General features: G+C 48.2%; 1 protein-coding gene across 8 annotated transcripts in view; it reads right to left on the bottom strand.

The window, feature by feature from the left end:
• PAX5 (paired box 5) overlaps window positions 1-19,328 on the bottom strand; it is a 203,090-nt gene that overhangs the window by 88,320 nt on the left and 95,442 nt on the right. For all 8 annotated transcript variants that reach the window (XM_001169207.8, XM_063787843.1, XM_063787844.1 and 5 more), the window contains exon 7: window positions 1,820-1,949. In XM_001169207.8, the coding sequence (XP_001169207.1) occupies window positions 1,820-1,949 (130 nt within the window). The remainder of the gene's footprint in view (window positions 1-1,819; window positions 1,950-19,328) is intronic.

The raw sequence follows: 19,328 nt of genomic DNA, 5'->3' as shown, positions 1-19,328 counted from the left end.
AACTGCCCCAAGCCTCAGTTTCTCTATTTGTGAAATGGACATGATCATAACGGTCCCACCTCCCAGGATTCCTCTGAAGATAAAGTGAGTTCACTTAGCACAGTGCCTGGTTCTCAGTAAGTGCTCAGTGAAGTGCCAGTTTCTATTATTGTTCGCTAATCCAGGTTTCTTTGCACTCTGCCATGCCCACCTCTATAATTATTTGTAGTTCCTTGAAAAAGAGGAAAAAGGGCCCAGGATCTAGGAGCCAGAGGGCCAGCTCTAACTCCCCCTTACCCCTTATGCTGGGCAAGCCACCGCCCCTCCCTGAGACTTGGTTTCTGTGTCTGTGAAATGGGAGTGCCTTCAGAGGTCTTGTCATGGATTCTTGTGACACCAGGGGAGGGGACCCCCTCGGACACCTGTGGGGTCAGCAAAGGCTTACTCCACATGGGCTCCCCGGCTCCCTGCCCCTTGCTAACGTCTCCCACCTCAGGCCTGGGTGCACTCCAGGCTCTTGGCTCACCTCAGGTGGATGGGGGACAAAGTCGCTCTTGCCACCTGACTGGCCCTTATGTGGTGCTCAGAGCTGCAAATAGGGCCCCTCTCTTCTGCCTGAGCCTCAGTGCTGACCCTTCAGCCCAGGTCTCAGAGCTGGGCCCTCCCTGTCTTGCTGCTTTGGCCTAAGTGACCCCCTCCACTGTTCTAATCCGAGTCTAACCCAGCTTCCCTGATGCACCCACAGTCCACCTGCCTGTCTACGAGTCCCGTGTCACTGTCACTATTCACTGTGCCCTGCCTACCAGCCCACATGGGCATCCTGCTACCTCAAACCAGACCCATGGCTCTGGCCCAAGTGTGGCCCGCCAGCCCCTTGTCTATTTGTGCAGTACCCGAGCGGGCCTCCTGCCTGCCCGGTTGGACAACCAAGAGCTGGCAGCTGAGTCTGTCCACACGGAGTCAGCTCCACGTTATCCCAGCACAGCTGGGCCAGGGGTCTCCCCGTCCTGGCCCACGCATCCAGCCCTTCTGCAGCAGCAAGTCAGCAAGCCCCTTGGTGACCTGCCACAGGGAGAGGGTTCTCAGAAGAATCCTAACAGCTACATGTATTGGGTGCTTACCATGTGCCAGACGAGAGTCCAAGCACCTTCCACATACGAACAAATTAATCCTCACCACAGCCCCCTGGGGTAGGTGCTAGCACTAGTCCCGCTGTGCAGCTTAAAGCCACAGCCCAGAACGCATACATGACTCACCCAAGTCTGCACAGCTAGTAAATGGCATGATCAGACTCAACAGTGCACCTCCAGGACCCACACTCCCAATCTCTACACAGACAGCTAAAGAGTCTGGCCCTGGGACTTCCAGAGGGAAGCTGCTTGGCATCCGCCATGCACCTTCCAGCCTACGCTGCCTACCCTTCTTGACTCAGATTCTGCCTGCCAACAACAATCTGCAAGGAATCCCATTCCTCCTTGAGGTTGGTGCCCACCAGGGTGGCCTTTCTCGTGAAAGAAATAAACCCTAGGCCTCTGAACACTCAGCCTCACCCACGGGGGCCCCTCTGGCATGAGGTTTCCTGCCCCCCACCCCAAGTCCCCTCCAGCCCACAGTCCATTTGGCATTTGTTCTCCCCAGCTTTGTTGGAACCATATCCAGCCATGTCTCATCACAGCTGCAACCCTGGCCCCAGCACCTGACCTGTTCCCAGGCCTCATAACCTCGTTAAAACAAAATTGGCCAATCACATCCAAACACACCAAGAAGCCACTCTTCCCACCACACACTCGTATCTCTCTCTCTCCCCCTCACTCATCCCCCATGCCCCAGGTGCCCTCACCTGTCACAATGGGGTAGGACTGCGGGCCTGGCACACTGCTCCCGATGTCAGCAGGGGTGGGGCTGGCCAGATTGGCCTTCATGTCGTCCAGCCCACCAGCCAGCGAGGCCATGGCTGAATACTCTGTGGTCTGAAAGAAGAAACAGAGACGGCTCAGCACCAAGACTCCACAGTACCTTAGTCAAATGCCAACTCCACGTTCTGAGCTCAGCCACCAAGCTGAGTTAGTCCATGCCTGTGCCAAGGCCCACAAGGGGCTCATGAACACTTCCAGTGTTGAAAGGGCAGAGTCAGCTTGGTGGAACGAGACAGTTGTCCAGAATCAACAATTCTTCCCAGGAGAGGAGGTGGGCAGGACTCAGTGCAACTTCACAAGAATCCAAACTTTGCTCCCTCTGGCCTGCATGTTGCCCTCACCCAGCTCCAGTTGGCCAGAGACCCCACACTCCTCAGTGCAGGGATGGACGGTCCGTAACCAAAAGCAAGGCAGAAATAAGTGTCTTCTTGCCAAGAGAATGGAAAGAATGGTTTCTTATTTCTGTGCTCTTAAACCACAAAGGTAGAATCACAGAAACAAGGGTTAAGAGGAATCTGGGAGATCATCCATTCCAAATCCTCATTTCGCAGATGAATAAACTGAGGCTCAAGGGGAGGAGGGCTTTACCCACCACCAACAGGGAAGAATACCAATTGGGGTGGGTCATCATGAATTCCCACCCTAATCCAATATGGCAAACTAACTGAGCCACCATTTGGCAAGTGTTTTTGAATTCTAGAAGCAGGTAAACACCTGTATGCTGAAAACCACAGGGTGCACATATCTAATTTACCAAGTCCACACCAACCATGTGTATTTAGCCCATGAGTCACGCTCCTTTCTTTAAGCCATTTCACGAAATCAGAGTTTGCAATGAGTCATTTCCTTGTCATCCAAGCCACTGTCAGAATGGTCTCCAGAGAAGGCAGCAAAGGCACCAACCTGGATCTTTCAACTGAAGGATAGACTAAATTATAAGCATGAGTGACAAGTCTCTTCCTCCCACCCCACCCCAGGGCCTATTTTCAGGTAAAGAAAATATATGCGGCTGGGTGCAGTGGCTCACACATGTCATTCCAACCCTTGGGGAGGCCAAAGCAGGTGGATCATTTGAATCTAAGAGTTCAAGACCACCTTGGGAAACATGGTGAAACCCTGTCTCTACAGAAAATACAAAAATTAGCCAGGTGTGGTAGCTTTCACCTGTAGTCCCAGCTACTCGGGAAGCTGAGGCGGGAAGATCGACTGAGCCCAGGAGATCGAGGCTGCAGTGAGCCATGATCATGCCACTGTACTCCAGCTTGGGTGACAGAGCAAGACTCTGTCAAAAAAAAGAAAGAAAGAGGTGGAAGGAAGGAAGGAAGGAAAAGAGAAAGGGAAGAAGGGAGGGAGGAAGGAAGGAAAGAAAGAAGGAAGGGAGAGAAAAAGAAGGAAGGGAGGGAAAGAGAAGGAAGGGAGGGGAAGAGAAGGGAGGGAGGGAGGGTGGAAGGAAGGAAGGAAGGAAGAAAGGAAGGGAGAGAAAGAGAAGGAAGGGAGAGAAAGAGAAGGAAGGAGGGAAGGAGGGAGGGAGAGATGGAGGGAGGGAAGGGGGAGGGAAGGAGAAGGAAGGAGGGAGGGAGAGACAGAGGGAGGGAAGGAGGAGGGAAAGAGAAGGAAGGAAGGAAGGGAGGGAGGAGGGAATTTGCAAATACTTAAGCCAACAAATTTGTTTGTGTATGTGAAGATTTTATGTGGGGAGTTTCCTCCAGGACGCTGGCATTGCTGATGGAGGACACACCCATGTTGGTCCAGGGTTATGTCCTTGTCAGGGAGGGACACAGAAGCAAGCAGTCTTCTGGAAGGAGCTGCAGGCACCCTGAGTAAAATGACGAGGACTGAGCCACTGGGAGGGAAACCAAAGGAGCCACTGGGTGGCAGGCAGAAGGGGCTGGGACTCAGGCACATTCCTGGTGTCTTTCCCTTCAAATCAGAGATTACTTCCTGGGCAGCTAAAGTTTCGACTGGGGGTGATGGCAGCAGCGAGTCCAGGAGGTGCTGCAGGCCCAGGCTCTAGATGATTCGTGCTGAGGACAGCATGTCCAGAGTTCCCCAGTGGGAACTTTGATCCTCATTCATCAAAGGCTGGTTCCGAAACATGTGGAGAAGAGCACAGGCCCAAAGCAAGCCCAGGTCCTTCTAAGGGAGAACAAGGCCAGGGGGACAGGCTTACCAGGCATCAGGAATCGCTATAGAGCTACAGTAATTAAGACAGGGTGGTATTGGCACAGGGGTAGATAAATAGACCAATGAAACAGAATCCAGTCCAGACCCTGGTCCATGCACATATGGAACCGTGATATATGAAGGAGATGGTGTACAAATCAGCAGGAAAGGATGGACTCTTTAATAAACAGAGCAGGGGTAACTGGTTATCCATTCAGAAACAGGGGAAAAAAGAAATTGGATCTTCACACCAGACACAAAAATCAATTCCAGGTGGATTAGAGACCTAAATGTGGAAGGCAAAGGCATCTAACGTGGCGAGCTCTAGGTCCAGCCAAAAATCCTTGGGAACAAGTCTGCCCTTCATGGAAGGAAGAGTGCCTTTTCTGGCCTGGGATGCTCACGCAGGGTTCCTGCTCACTGTGGGGTTAGTGGTGGGACCCAGTCATCCTGCTGCCCTGTCTCAGTGCCTCCTCCTCCAAGAAGTCTTTCATAACCACCATTCCCCAGGAAGTGTGAGTCCCACCCTCATTCTGCTGGCCCCGCCAAGTGGTGCCAGAACAATAACAACCACAGTCTTCACAATTGCATCAAAATCTCACACTCACTGAGCATTCACTCTGTACCAGGAGCTTTAGCTGTACTATCCCATTTAATCCTCACAGTCACCCCTTGAAGCAGGCTCTATGACATCCCCATTTTACAGATGAAGAAACTGAGGCTTTTATGATAGCGCAGGAATGACTTGCCTAACTAAGTTCATACAGCTTCTAGGTGCCCAAGCCAGGATTCAAACCTGGGTGCTTCTGACTCCAAAACCTTGACAATGACCCTAATGATCTTTATACTGTGAGTACCTGATCCATTAAAACACAGTGAAATCAACTTGCTGGTCCCAACATTTTTATAAATGAAATTGAAAAAAAAATATCCAAGGGTGTCCCACATAGAAAGGATAAGTCCTGTTTTGTGAATCTTTGTTTCCCATGTCAGTGGGTATGTGTGTACGAGGTAGAGATTAAGATGTACTTCTTGATCTAGGTTACAGCCAGCAAAGTTTGGAAAATACTGCTTCATTCCATGCAGCAAGAGCTATTGGAAAAAGGTTGCTGTCTAGACTTCCTCTTCTGTAGAACAAGACTTGGTCGTGGCATTAGCCTCCTAATTTTCTGAGAATGAATCGGGCATGAATTTAGAATTCCACTCACTGGAAGCAACTCCTTCAGTTCATTGCTGTGTGCAAAGACGGCAGGTCAAAATGCCTCTGACAAGGGTCTTTTCCTAGATGGCATCTTCTAGAGTTTCTGGGCCCCCAGGGGTAGGTCCCAGTTCCGCCCTCCTCTCTGTGTTCCCGAATGCCCTAGTGAAGGCCTGAGCATGGTGGGCGTGCATTCATTCAACCTTTACTGAGCCCTGTTGTGTGCAACATGATGTGTGAAGACCAGACACACTCTTTGACCCTCACCCACAAACCCCAAGAGAAGACACATTGGCCCAGAAATTCCATCCAAGAGGGACAAGAGCACAGAGTCATTAATGTATATGGGGTGTGAAGTGGTCAGGAAGGGTTTCTTGATGCAGGCTGTATTTAACCTGGGAGTGAACAATCCCTAACTCCCAAGACTGAGAACAGCCGAAGTCAGGCTCAGAGGTAACAGGACAAGAGTGACCCAGAAACAGGGCACATGCAATAGTTAGAGGGGGTGTAAGCGTAAAGGGGAAAGATGGAATGGTAGACTAGCTGGAACTCGATTGTGAAGGGCTTGCACAATGAACACTGGGTGAATGAAGGAAGGAGTGCTCTTCCTAGGGCCAGGCAGCATCCCAGCCAAGAGTCAGCATCCCTGCACCCCTCCCCAGCCCACCCTGGGGCCTGGCACATTCCTAGACCTCAGCCTCTTCTCTCTGACATGGGCTGGGCTGCTGGGTCTGCAAGGGAATGCCTTTATTTCCCCCAGGAAAGCAGAGCCAACCTGGGTTTAAAAGAACCACAAAAAGGGTGGTCAACAGGGATATATCCTGCCCCTTACATATTTAATTTCCAGATGGAAGAGGCTTATGTTGCTATTTGATTTTTGTTTTAGTCAACAAATTCAGTATCAAACAAAGCTCGTTCAGCCACTTCAAAAGTTAGGTTTGGATCATCTTTTTAAGACAAGAAATCTTCAACTTATGTTATACATGCAGTGGGAGGTCCGAAAATCCAGGCATCCAACCACCACTGGCTCCCAGAAAGCAAAGCAAACCTCCCTATAAGCCAGGCCCTGGGGGACGGCGGGACACTTGGAAACGAGTCCTTAGCTGCACTTCACCATCTGTGCCTTTCCTTTTTCTTTTCTTTTTTTTTTTTTTTTTTTTGAGACAAAGTCTTGCTCTGTCACCCAGGCTGGTGTGCAGTGGCATGATCTTGGCTCACTGCAACCTCCGCCCCCCGGGTTCAAGCGATTCTCCTGCCTCAGCCTCCCAAGTGGCTGGGATTACAGACACATGCCACCACACCCAGTTAATTTTTTGTATTTTTAGTAGAGACAGGGTTTCGCCATGTTGGCCAGGCTGGTCTTGAACTTCTGGCTTCAAGTGATCCACCTGCCTCGACCTCCCAAAGTGCTGGGATTACAGGCATGAGCCACTGCACCCAGATATCTGGGCCTTTCACCATAACCACCTTGCAGGGCTTGCCCAGAGCCCAGCCTCTCTTCTTTGGTGGGATTCCCTCAGTTCTTACTCTGCTCCTGCATGAGCCAGGGGAAGCTGTCATTTAGTTTTGGTGTTTAATTGTTCCCTAAGTCCTCATCACCGTTTGTCCTTTTGAGGTGTCCGTGATTTGTAAAGGCAACTGCATTCTCCCCAATCTCTTGGGTTCCCTGGAACATTGCTACACCACAGCTCCTCAGCCATTCCAGACACTGTCCTACCTCTGCCCGGAGGGTCCCTCTCACTCTGTGACTTAGAGAACTCTTACATTATCCACAAGACCCAGTTCACATGTCACCTCCTTGGTGGAGCCATTCCTGAACTCCACAATCCTACAAAGAAACAATCTCTCCCTTGTCTATGCTTCCATACTTGGTGGCTTTTTGCACAGACCTCCATTATCACCATGTAGAGTGGCTGTTTGTCTATCTCCCTCCAGGTTGCCTTGACAGTGTGGAACATGGAACATCCTTAGTGCCCCCTAAGTGCCTGTTGAATGAATGAATGAATGATGGTTCAGTAGCATGTTATGAGCTACAACACTCAAAAATTAACTGGGAAGTGTTTGAACAAGAGCACTAAGTGATACACTAACATCCCCTGCCCTCCTTCCACCTCTACCCCACATCGAGTCAGGTCACCAGAAAGCCACATCCCTATCCAACATATTAAAGCCCCTGGGTAGTGCTTTCACCAGTCTCTGATGGAATATCAGGCATTCAACACTTTTACGAGGCAAAAAAAGAAAACAGCCATAAAAAGAAGATTGTTTAAAACCTCTGGGGACACTGCCCACTAGAATATTCAAATTCCTTATCAATCCCTCCTACAATTCAACACCAGTAAAGTTTTTCCCCTGGTGAGTCATTAATCTGCCTCTGACTAAACAACAATAACACTGGAAACAACTGCATGTCTCTTTTGGCTTTGACTGCCAGGAAACTCGGTCAAATTCAGTGTTCAACCACCATAAGCACATCATTGCTGGCTCCTGGCACAATGATCTTCCCCTTTTCTCTATGTAATTTCTGAACTTTTTTTCCAAACTTAACTTAGATACACATACTTGCTTATTTTGCAGGCCACCTCAAGTTCTTTGTGAAAGTGAAGGCTGGGAAAGGTGAACTGACAGAAAAAGAAAGATGGAAGGAAGGAAGGAAGAAGGAAGGAAGGAAGGAGGAAGGAAGGAAGGAAGGAAGGAGGAAGGAAGGAAGGAAGAAGGAAGGAAGGAGGAAGGAAGGAAGAAGGAAGGAAGGAAGGAGGAAGGAAGGAAGGAAGAAGGAAGGAAGGAGGAAGGAAGGAAGGAAGAAGGAAGGAAGGAAGGAGGAAGGAAGGAAGGAGGAAGGAAGGAAGGAGGAAGGAAGGAAGGAGGAAGGAAGGAAGGAGGAAGGAAGGAAGGAAGGAGGAAGGAAGGAGGAAGGAAGGAAGGATGAGAGAGAGAGAGAGAAAGAGAAGAGGAAAGGAATTCCTGGTGCCTCTTTTCCCGGTAACAACGGCATTCTACTTCCATTTCTCAGTTTTTTCGAAGCCAAAGGCTGAGTGGCGGGGTGCAGAGGTACACACACAGTCACAGATGTGTAAGTGTGTTGGTGCACCTACATACTTGGGTACATTGCCCCCGCCAACCCCAGCCCCTAAGAATCACAGGCAACAGCTGTGTTCTACATTTCCTACTTTTTCTGAGCCCTTGGGGTTCTTTCTTAGGATGTCATTTTAGGCTTCTTCTCCCTCTTCATCAGGGCACCCTGGTGCTGTCCTTGACCATGACCCAGGAACAGAAATGAACTGAAGTCAGCAGTTCACAGATTCCCCACTGCAATGCAACCATTGGGATAAAACTTCCTCTGCCTGCTGCCACAGAATCTTTTTCTTTTTGAGACAGAGTCTCGCTCTGTTGCCCAGGCTGGAGTGAAATGGTGCAATCTCGGCTCACTGCAACCTCCACCTCCCTGTTTCAGTGATTCTCCCATCTCAACCTCCCGAGTAGCTGGGATCACAGGCACCCACCACCATGCCCAGCTCATTTTTGTATTTTGAGTAGAGATGGGGTTTCACCATGTTAGTCAGGTTGGTCTTGAACTTCTGACCTCAGATGATCCACCCACCTCAGCCTCCCAGAGTGCTGGGATTTACAGGCATGAGACACCACACCCAGCTGCCACAGACTCTTATAAGACCTCAAGGTCAAGACCACCAGCTCAAGGTGTGTGCACCATCCTCACAGACACCATGTTCTAGATGATGGAACAGCTTGTCCTCTGAAATATCAGAACTATAATAGAAGGACAGTCAGGGTCATCTTTCCCAACATAGAAAAACTGAGGTACAGGGATAGGGATGGATGTCCTTTTTTTTTTTTTTTTTTTTTTTTTTGAGACAAGGTCTTGCTCTCTCACCCAGGCTGGAGTGCAGTGTCACAATCATGGCTCACTGCTGCCTCAACCTCCCAGGCCCAAGGGATCCTCCCACCTCAGCCTCCCAAGTAGCTGGGACTACAGGCACACGCCACCACACCCAGCACCTAATTATTTAATTTTTTGTAGAGATGGGGTTTCACCATGTTGCTCAAGCTGGTCTTGAACTGCTGAGCTCAAGTGATCCACCCACCCCAACCTCCCAAAGTGCTGGGATTACAGGCGTGAGCCACTGCGCCTGGCCCTTAGTTCATTTTTATCTGCATCACTGATAGCCTTTGACCCAGTGGGGGAAAAAAGACTGAACTAGGAGTGATAACACAGGGTTTTTGTCCCAGCTCTGCCCCTTTCTCACTTGTGTGGCTGTAGGTGAGCTGGGCCAGTTCTACGAATCTCATTTTCACCATGAGTAAAATGAAATTTTAATTCTAGTCCCTAGCTGCCTGCCTACCTCGACGATCATGAGAATCTGAGGGGTAAGGAGAGGGACACCACTTTGGAAACTAAGCAATATGAGAGGTTCAGGAATTCTAGCAAGGGACTCAAGGAGGCACGTGCCCCAAGAGAGTGTGCACTGGGCATCATTTGGGTCCCTAGGAAATTACCTGGAAAAGGACTGCCTGGGGCTGCACCAAGTATTGTCTCATCAGCACGGGGCACCACTGCCATAGCATGGAGGAGAAAAGAAACACAGACACGTGAGAAGGAGGGCAGCACAAAAGAGGGCAGCGCATGGGGCAAGGCTGCAGGGCTGGTCACCTCAGATGGCCACCTGGGGCCAGGAGGCCTCCCTGTCACCTGCTGGGCTCCTGTAGGCTCACCGCCAGGCCACAGGTATCCCTTGGGAGCTGGGCCAGAGCGAGGCCAACCATTCCCATTCTGAAGGACCAGACACCTGCCCACCTCTACATCTACCCAGAAGGAGGACAGAAGCTGGAGTGGGTGAGACGTGTCTCCAGGGCCTGGCTCCAGCGACTGAGGCTGAGCAGGCAAAGGGGTCTGCAAGCCCCTCCTTTCACTGGCCTCTGCTTCCCCACCTGTCTGAGGACTTTCACTGGAGGATCTCTTAAGTCTCCTTCCACCGCTGATGCTCTTTGCCTCTATCACTGGCCACATGACAAAGTCTAGATTCCCTCTTCAACAAATGAATGGCAAGTCAAGAACGAGAGATGGTGAACCTGTAGGTTAAAGGAGGCTTAGAGACAAATCGATAGGTCACAATGTGGACCCTGATTCAAACAAACTGTAAAATAAATAATCATTAAATAACAAAAAACAAAAAACATGGTCAGGCGCGGTGGCTCACGCCTGTAATTACAGCACTTTGGGAGGCTGAGGTGGGCGGATCACCTGAGATCAGGAGTTCAAGACCAGCCTGGCCAACACGGTGAAACCCCATCTCTACTATAAATAAAAAAATCAGCCAGCCGTGGTGGCATGTGACTGCAGTCCCAGCTACTCAGGAGGCTGAGGCAGGAGAATTGCTTGAACCCAGGAGGCGGAGGCTGCACACTGAGCCAAGATCGAGCCACTGCATTCCAGCCTGGGCAACAGAGTGAGACTCTGTCTCAAAAAAAAAAAAAAAATCATAACATATAATGAGACAATTGGCAATGTGAGCACCAACTGAGTATTTGATGACATGAATGGATGTGCTAACTTTGTGGATGTGATAGTGGTGTGGTTATGCTTTTTAAAAGGTCTTGTCTGGCTAGGCACTGTGATTCACACCAGTAATTCCAGCATTTTGGGAGGCTGAGGCAGGAGGATTACTTGAGGCCAGGAGTTTGAGACAAGGCTGGGCAACATAACAAGACCCCATCTCCACAAAAAAACTAAAAACTAGCTAAGCATAGTGGCATGCCTGTAGTCCCAGCTATTTTGGAGAATGAGGCAGGAGGATCACTTGAGCCCAGGAGGTTGAGGCCACAGTGAGCCTTGATCACACCACTGCACTCCAGTCTGGGCGACCTTGTCTCAAATAAATAAATTAATAAAAGATTGTGTCTTTTAAAGATTCATTCTAGAATATTTACAGGTGAAGTGACATAATGTCTGAAGTTTGTTGAAAAATAAAGTGCAGTTAATAAAATGTGGTATATCTACACAATGGAATACTATTCAACAGTGAAAAGGAGTGGAGTGCTGATACATGTTACAACATGGATGAATCTCAAAAGCATTATGCTTGGTGAAAAAGTCCAGACATAAAGGATAGCCCATAGAGATGCTAGAAGTGGCAAATCTACAAGCACAGAGCACAGATCCATGATTGGCTGGAGATGGGGGTGGGATCAGAGATTAACTATAAACCAGCATGAGGGATCTTTCTGGAGTGATGAAACGAGTCCAAAACCAAACTGTGGTGATAGTTGCATAACTCCTTAAATCTACTAAAAACTATTGATTCACGCACTTACAATGAGTGAATTTTATGATATAAAAATTATATTTCAATAAAGCCATTAAAAGATAAGTGGAGTGTGTCGGGGGAGGGATATCAGTGCAACAATTGTCATGAGTTGAATCTGGGGGAGGGGTGCTTGGAGGCTGATTAAATTACTCCAAGTCTACTTTGAAAGTCTCCATAATTATGGCTGGACACAGTGGCTCACACCTGTAATTCCAGCACTTTGGGAGGCTGAGGCAGGTGGAGTACCTGAGGTCAGGAGTTCAAGACCAGCCTGGCCAATATGGTGAAACCCCATCTCTACTAAAAATACAAAAATAGTCAGGCTGTGGTGGTGGGCACCTACTCAGGAGGCCGAAGTGGGAGAATTGCTTGAACCCCGGAGGCGAACTTTGCAGTGAGCCAAGATCGCACCACTGCATTCCAGCCTGGGTGACAGAGGGAGACCCTGTCTCAAAAAAAAAAAAGGAAAAAAAAGAAAGTCTCCATAGTTAAAATAAATAAAGTTAAACCACACATATTTGACTCATGGCACTGCCTGTCACCGCTCATCAGCCATCCAACAAATACCTGTGGAATAACGAGAGAACGCAAGAGGCCAAGGACAGCCAGGAGCTTACTCTCTCGCCTCCTCTTCCTGGCGCCCTGCCCTGCTCCTTGAAGGCCATCATCCCTGCATCTTCAGGGATGCCAAAGTTCCAAACGCAAGAAGTCTAAGTCTTCTTGCCTGCCTAGCACTTTCCAGTTTGCAAAGTCCTTGCAGGTCCGTGGTGCCCCGGGAGTCCTGGGATGTGGACAGATGCAGAACTAGAGCTCAGAGAGGGGAGCCCTGCTGCCCACCCCGTGTGCAGCACTGGTCCCCTACCTGGAAGCAGAGTTAGAGTTGGAGGGGACTTTACTGCCACCCCTGAAGGTACAGCTCAGACACTCCTCCATGAAGGGCCCTGGCCACACACCCACTATCCTCCTCCAGCTGGGGAAAGAGCACTGAATCTGCAAGGAGGAATGCCCTGCGTTCTTTAAACCTGGACACACAAAACTCCACCTGGCAAAGTGTATGTTAAGGAGTAGTTCTGCCTTGATTACAATGGATCTGATGGGCTGGCAAGGGACCTGGAGACCTGGCTCTGCCCTGGACTCCCATGCAACCGGGGCCAGACCCTCCTCTTGCCAGGCCTCAGTGACTCCATCTGTCATGAGGGAGATGGACCAAATCCATTGGGGCCCTTCTGGCTCACTAAAGTCTGTGCCCACCAAGATGGGGTCCTCACTCTGTGGAATGGGGTTCTCCTTGATATGGCCCCAGGAAAGGCTTAGGTTCCCTCTGTGGGCTGGTGAAGATGTTGCCCGTTTGACCTCAGGTCCCCGAATCCAGAGGCCTGACAGCAACCAGGGGAGGCAGCGTGGCTGAGGAATTCCACCGGGTCTAGGGCCAGGAGGACAGACTTCAAGCCTGACACGGCCAAGTCTGTGCTGTGTGAAACTAGGCCAGGCACCTCTCACTCTTGATACCTTTTCTCATTTGTAAGGGGGATATGTGACCTACCTCACAAGGTTGTGAGAAAGCCCAGAAGAGAGATCGGAATAAAGCCCTGGAGGGCAGGCCTTTTGCGTTTCAGTTTTTGAGTCCCCAGTGCCAGACTCATAAATAAATACTTTGAAAATGTCTACCGAAAAAACAGCAGGAGGAATCCTTGCAGTGGTAGAAATAGCCTGTATCTTGGATTCAATGTCTATCAGTGTCAATTTATTGTACTATAGTTTTACAACATGTTATTGTGGAGGGAAACTTGGTAAAGGGTGTATAGGAGTCCTCTGTATTATTTCTTACAACTGCATATGAATCTACAGTTATCTCAAAATAAAAAGTTTAATTGAATGATGCTTGCAGAAGTACTCCATAATCTACAAAGTGCTACCGTTAATATTAACTAGGGGGAAGTACTACAAAGGATGTTGAAGGGCCTTCCTCTTCCAGGAAGCCCTCACGGATTTCCCCTTCTCTGTGTTCCTAAAATGGCTGAGTGTGCCTCTCCCTGCCACAGCACTTATTATTCTGCATTATACGTTTAACTGTTTAGGGACATCATCCCCCAGCTAGAGTGTGAGCTTCATAAGGATGAGACTGTGTCTCCCTCATCTTTGTGGCAGCAGCTCCTGGCCCAGTGCCCAGCTCTGAACAGATGTGACATAAATGCCTGTGGAATCAAATGAACTGGGACAGGTACCATGGCCTGGCTCTTCCAACGGTGCCAGAGGTGCTTCCCAGGGTCACTGAGAGGATAAGTGATGTCAAGGTGCTTTTATTCATCAGAGGTTGCCACGGACGTGGGCCAAACACGCTCTTTATTCATTTGTTTCTCCAGAAAGGTACTCATGGCCTGGGTCAAAATGGTTTGCAGCAGGCCAGGCATGGTGGCTCATGCCTGTAATCCCAGCCCTTTGGGAGGCCGAGGTGGGCGGATCATCTGAGGTTGTGAGTTTGAAACCAGCTTGACCAACATTGAGAAACCTGTGTCTACTAAAAATACAAAATTAGCCGGGCATGGTGGTGCATGCCTGTAATCCCAGCTACTCGGGAGGCTGAGGCAGGAGAATTGCTTGAACCTGGGAGGCGGAGGTTGCAGTGAGCGGAGATTGTGCCATTGCACTCCAGCCTGGGCAGCAAGAGCGAAACTCCATCTCCAAAGCAAACAAACAAACAAAAAATGATTTGCAGCAGAATTGAAGGGCTTCCAAGAAGAGATCTATAAAGTTTCAGTGACTCATCTCCCCCTGTTCTGTTTACAGCCTGCCAGGCCCCCCTCAGGCACACCCCCAGACAGGTTCCCAAGTGGTGGTGGGTACCAGCAGGGGAAGCCCAGGGAGGCCACCAAAGTCAGACATTGTAACTTCTGTCCGAGAGCAACTTTTCAGCAATGACTAATCAGAAGGCCCTTTTCTTCCCCTGTCCTCTTACGGAATTTTAGTAAGCCCCAAATCTCAGGGCCTAATGGAGCTCAGGAGTGCTGTAGGCTGATCTTTACCTGGCACTTGAAATCCACCAAATGGGTATCTCCAGTGATGGGAACTCACTACTTTCCGAGGCAGCCACACAGCTCCGGTGTGAGAAAGTGCTAAATGTTGGTCTCCCTACATTGGTCCTGGGTGTGCTCTCTGGAGCTCCAGTTCCAACAGAGGTCCTACAGGTGCCAGTGCCCTCCCTGCCTGGATCCAGCACGGGGCCCCAGGGCCTCCACTCCTCCACCAGACATGCTGTCGGACTGGGGCGTATGATGCTTGCTTCTGCTTTCCTGGTAGCCTAGAACCTGACTGATTCATACTGTTCTCACGGTCAAGGCAGGGCTCACTCTAAGTTCATTAGAAATGGAAAGTGATTAGGTATTTTCTCCTTCCCTTAACCAGTGTGCTATTTGCAAGCTCACAGGTCTTCCCAAATACGTGGACAGAAAGGTTATCCTGACAAGGCTTAGAGCACAAAGCTCCACTTCTGGAGAATGAGAACTGGGACCCAGTGGCCCAGGACCCAGTAGTCAAAGCCTCCTAAACAGTAAGATCCCAGTAGAGTTGACTCCTGTGGGGAAGGGGGATGGGGACTCCCTGTCTGGGGAACCTCTGCACCTGCTACAGCTCTGCCTGGGTGGGTCACGAGCAGCTCCAGAGCCTGATGTGGACAAAGGGAGGGAAAGTTCCAGGGACAAAGCTCCATCTCCAGGTGGCCAAGTTCCACAGGCTTCTTCCAGGCAGTCCGTGATGGGGCCCAGCTGCTCTTCCCACTACATGGCTAGTAATGGGCAGGGAGGCCATTACCTCCAAGGGAGTGCGGGACTCTTGGCCACAAAGGGGCCTGAATGAGGGGCACAAAGGGAGGATCCCCATCCTCAAGTACCTAGCATGGGAGGAGAGGGAGCACCCCAAGACTCTCATAGTTCACATTCTTTTGGCATGACTTCCCAGCTACAAGGAAGACAGAAAGGTTATGTTGGAGCCATGGAGAAATGAAAAGAGAAAACTTCACTCCACACGGCCAGATCAATAGGGTGGCAGGGTGGGGACAGGGAAGTGGGCCTGGATGCCCCTCCCCACCACCACCACCTCTGGCCATGTGGGAACCTGCAGGCACACACACACATGCACACACACACACTCCTCAGGCCAAAGACTACCTCTCTACCCTTCCACTCCCTGTCAGAAGGAACTTCCTAACACGTGATGCTCTGCAAAGGCATACCCAGCCAGCCTCAGGAGGGAGCGCCCTCTGGGTCACCAAGGATTCCTAGGGCCAAACAGAAACTGTGCAAGGGAACTACCAGAAAGAGAAGGCTGCAAAGGCAAGGCCTCTCATGGTGAATTCAGACTCCCTGGTTTGCCATTCAGAAGACTCTACCAGCTCCCCCTAGACCCTCACATACCTTTACTAAGAGGCGGAATAACTTGCATTGACTGGGTGCTTACTGTGTACCAGGTACTGTTCTAGATGTTAAAATGTATTATTAATAATTCATTTAATCCTTGCAACAACCCTACAGGGTAAGTATTACTACCCTCCCTTTACAGATGATGAAAATGAGACACAAGGTGCCAAAATAACATGTCCAGTTCACCCCCCAGCAGTGCGACTCCAAAGTCCAAGCTCTGAAACACCACTCTAAACCCCCTCTGCCACTGTTACTAACCCCAACAAGTTGCAGATGAGAACACTGAGGTTGAGAGAAGTTGAGTAAGTTGCAGAGCCGGGGGTTAAACCCAGCTTCTGTTTGACTCCAAAGCCTGTGTTCTTTACTCTGATTGTAAACTGCTCCACGACACGCCGGAGCCCTGACGGGGACACCACCTGCTAGGCCAGGCTCATCTTCCTGTGTTTGGTGACCTCTTTAGACAACCCACCTGACTCTGCACCTTTGACATGGCCATGCTTTCCCCGCCGGGTGCCCTCTCGCTTTCTCTCCTCCAGTTCCTGTCTATCCGCCCCTTCAAATCCTGGCTGAAGAATGACCTCCTATAGAAAAGGTTTCCAGAGAGGTTTAACCGCAGATGTTGTTAACTTTATCCTTTATTCTCCTCATTTAGACAGAAAGCTCCTACACCGTCAACTCAGAGGACAGCGGTGCTCCCGTTTAATGCCAACATTAGCAATTCATCTTAACATTAGTGCAAAACAATAGAGAAATAAACAGTAACATGTGGCACTGTTAGCACCATTAAGGAAAAACCAGGCATGTGACTGTTTGCTTAGTTCAAGCCCTCTCTGTTCTTTACTGAAGGTGATATTCTGGCTTCTAGAAAGATCAGAAACCAAAGGAAGGAGACACTAGGCTTAGGATTTAGCTATGATGTGTAAGCCCAAATTTTAGCTAATGTTAATAATCTAGACAAAACTAGCACAGCGACGATGGTGTTTCTGCTTATATGCCTTTTTATCAGGGTTAACTTTACTTAAGAGCTTCTGCTTCTAAGACTTGTTCTGTAAGATCAGAAGAATAGTTTTATGCCATAACATATGGATGAGAAAAGGTCTTAATATGTGCAACATGCTTGACACATTATGGAAGCCCAATAAATATCTATCCCATATCCCTTTTACACCTTTCTCTTAATCTATATGATGCTTAGCTATCCTTAGAGTCAGGTTTAGATGTATGACATCCAAGGAGGAGTGTCCCTCAAATACCTCAGGGTCAAGGGAGGCCATGAACAAGTATCGCATATTTATAGCCTCTTATTTCCTTTGTTGGGTGTCTTATAAAAGCTCATATCTTGGAGTATGGACCAGATTATCAAATGCGTGGCATTTTATGGCATGCATTTTGTGGTTTTTGTCCCCATATCTAACATTCCTAAACTTATTTTCCTGTTTTATCTTTTGTACTTATTTAATATCTATTGCTAGAGTTGCCCCAAAATTATCCACTGAGAAAAGGAGTCTGTATATTACTTAACTCTCAAAAACACTGACATTAGAAATTTATTGATGAGATACCTATAAGTATCTTTGATACCTTTGTTTTTTTTTTTTTTTTTTTTTTTTTTTTTTTTTTTTTTATTATACTTTAAGTTTTAGGGTACATGTGCACATTGTGCAGGTTAGTTACATATGTATACATGTGCCATGCTAGACCGCTGGTTCACAGGTTTACTTATCAAAGTTTAACAGATAATGTCAAGTTTTCATTAAAAATAATTTAAACTGGTGCTCGAATCACCATTTCTCTAACTCCTGACCAAAACAGATTGTTAGTCTCTTTTCATTTGTTTTTGTCAGATAGGACAAAACAACAAGTCATTGCTTTGATATAATTTCCTTTCACTATTAAAAATGGTTGCATATTACCATGGAATACTACACAGCCATAAAAAAGAAAGAGATCATGTCATTTGCATCAACATGGATGCAGCTGGAGGTCATTATCCTAAGTGAATTAGTGCAGGAACAGAAAACCAAACACTGCACATTCTCATTTATAAGTGGGAGCTAATCATTGAGTACACATGGAAACAAAGATGGGAATATTAGACACCAGGGACTGCAAGAAATGGGACAGAGGGAGAAGGGTGAGGGCTGAAAAACCACCTATTGGGTACTATGCTCACTACCTTGGTAACGGGATTAATTGTACTCCAAACATTAGTGTCATGCAATATACTCACGCAACAAACCTGCACATGTACCCTCCCTGAATCTAAAATAAAAGTTGAAATTATAAAAAGAAAAAAAAAAAAAAAAAAAAAAAAAAAAAAAAAAAAGAGCTTCTGCTTTTAACTACGGAAATATATTTGCATTTTGTGGTTATGTGTTAATTCCATGAATCTTGCATTTCATACCTAGAAACAAAGCATAATAATTATTTTTCGTGCTAATACCTATAATTTACTTAGACAAGCAAGCCATTTGCCTTGAGGCTAGACATGTAAACAAACACACGTCTAAAGGCTTAGTCTGAGTTGGATTTTTAATAATTTCTTCTCCCTTACACACACACATATATTAATTTAGACTCCTGATTTTATTTCCTTCACCTCTTTCCCACAAATCAAAGCTCAAATAACATAAAACTGCTGGCTAGAAATAGGTTTCCCACAAACAAACAAAAGCTTTCAAGCCAAAAGCAACTGAGATGTTCACATCTCCCCATCCAACCGTCTCCACCTCCTCTGCCTGGTCCAACAAAACAGCCTCTCTCTGCCCAATTGCCCTGGAAAACCCTGGAATATCTCATTTTTATTTCCAGGAAAGGAAGAGGTTTTATCCCCAAATAAAAGTTCAGTAATAACAGTAGGCTGGGAAAACCCAGGCAGGATCCTTCCTGCCACCCTCTGTCAAGCTCACAAAGAGAAAAATCGTACCATCCGACACGGTTGGGAGAGTTTAATCCAAAGCAGTGCTAATTAATATCCCCGGCTTTCCAGAAGCCAGTGCCACATACAGCTGCGAGGGCAACAAGGCTGTTCTCCCTTCAATTTTATGGGAAGAACATTTTCATTACAAAGACTCCTCCCAGACCCTCCTCTCTCAGCCAGATTAGCCTCGAGAAGGAAGCGGATGATCCATATATCAGAACTCCTTCTCTCCCCATTAATTTTATTATTTATATCCCATTTTAAAAGTTTATTGGTGCAACTCCCTATGCACCTGGCCAGGGCCTTTCTGACAAGCAGCGGCCCCTTCCTGTGTCCCCTTCTCAGCAGGAGTATGTACATTCTGTCACCAGAAAGGGCCAACTTTTTGAAATTTGCCCTAGGGCAAAGCTCCAA

The sequence above is a fragment of the Pan troglodytes genome, chromosome 11 (assembly GCF_028858775.2).
Source record: "Pan troglodytes isolate AG18354 chromosome 11, NHGRI_mPanTro3-v2.0_pri, whole genome shotgun sequence".
NCBI lineage: Eukaryota > Metazoa > Chordata > Mammalia > Primates > Hominidae > Pan > Pan troglodytes.
Note: the sequence above shows the minus strand (reverse complement) of the source record. Positions and strands in the feature narration are given on the sequence as shown.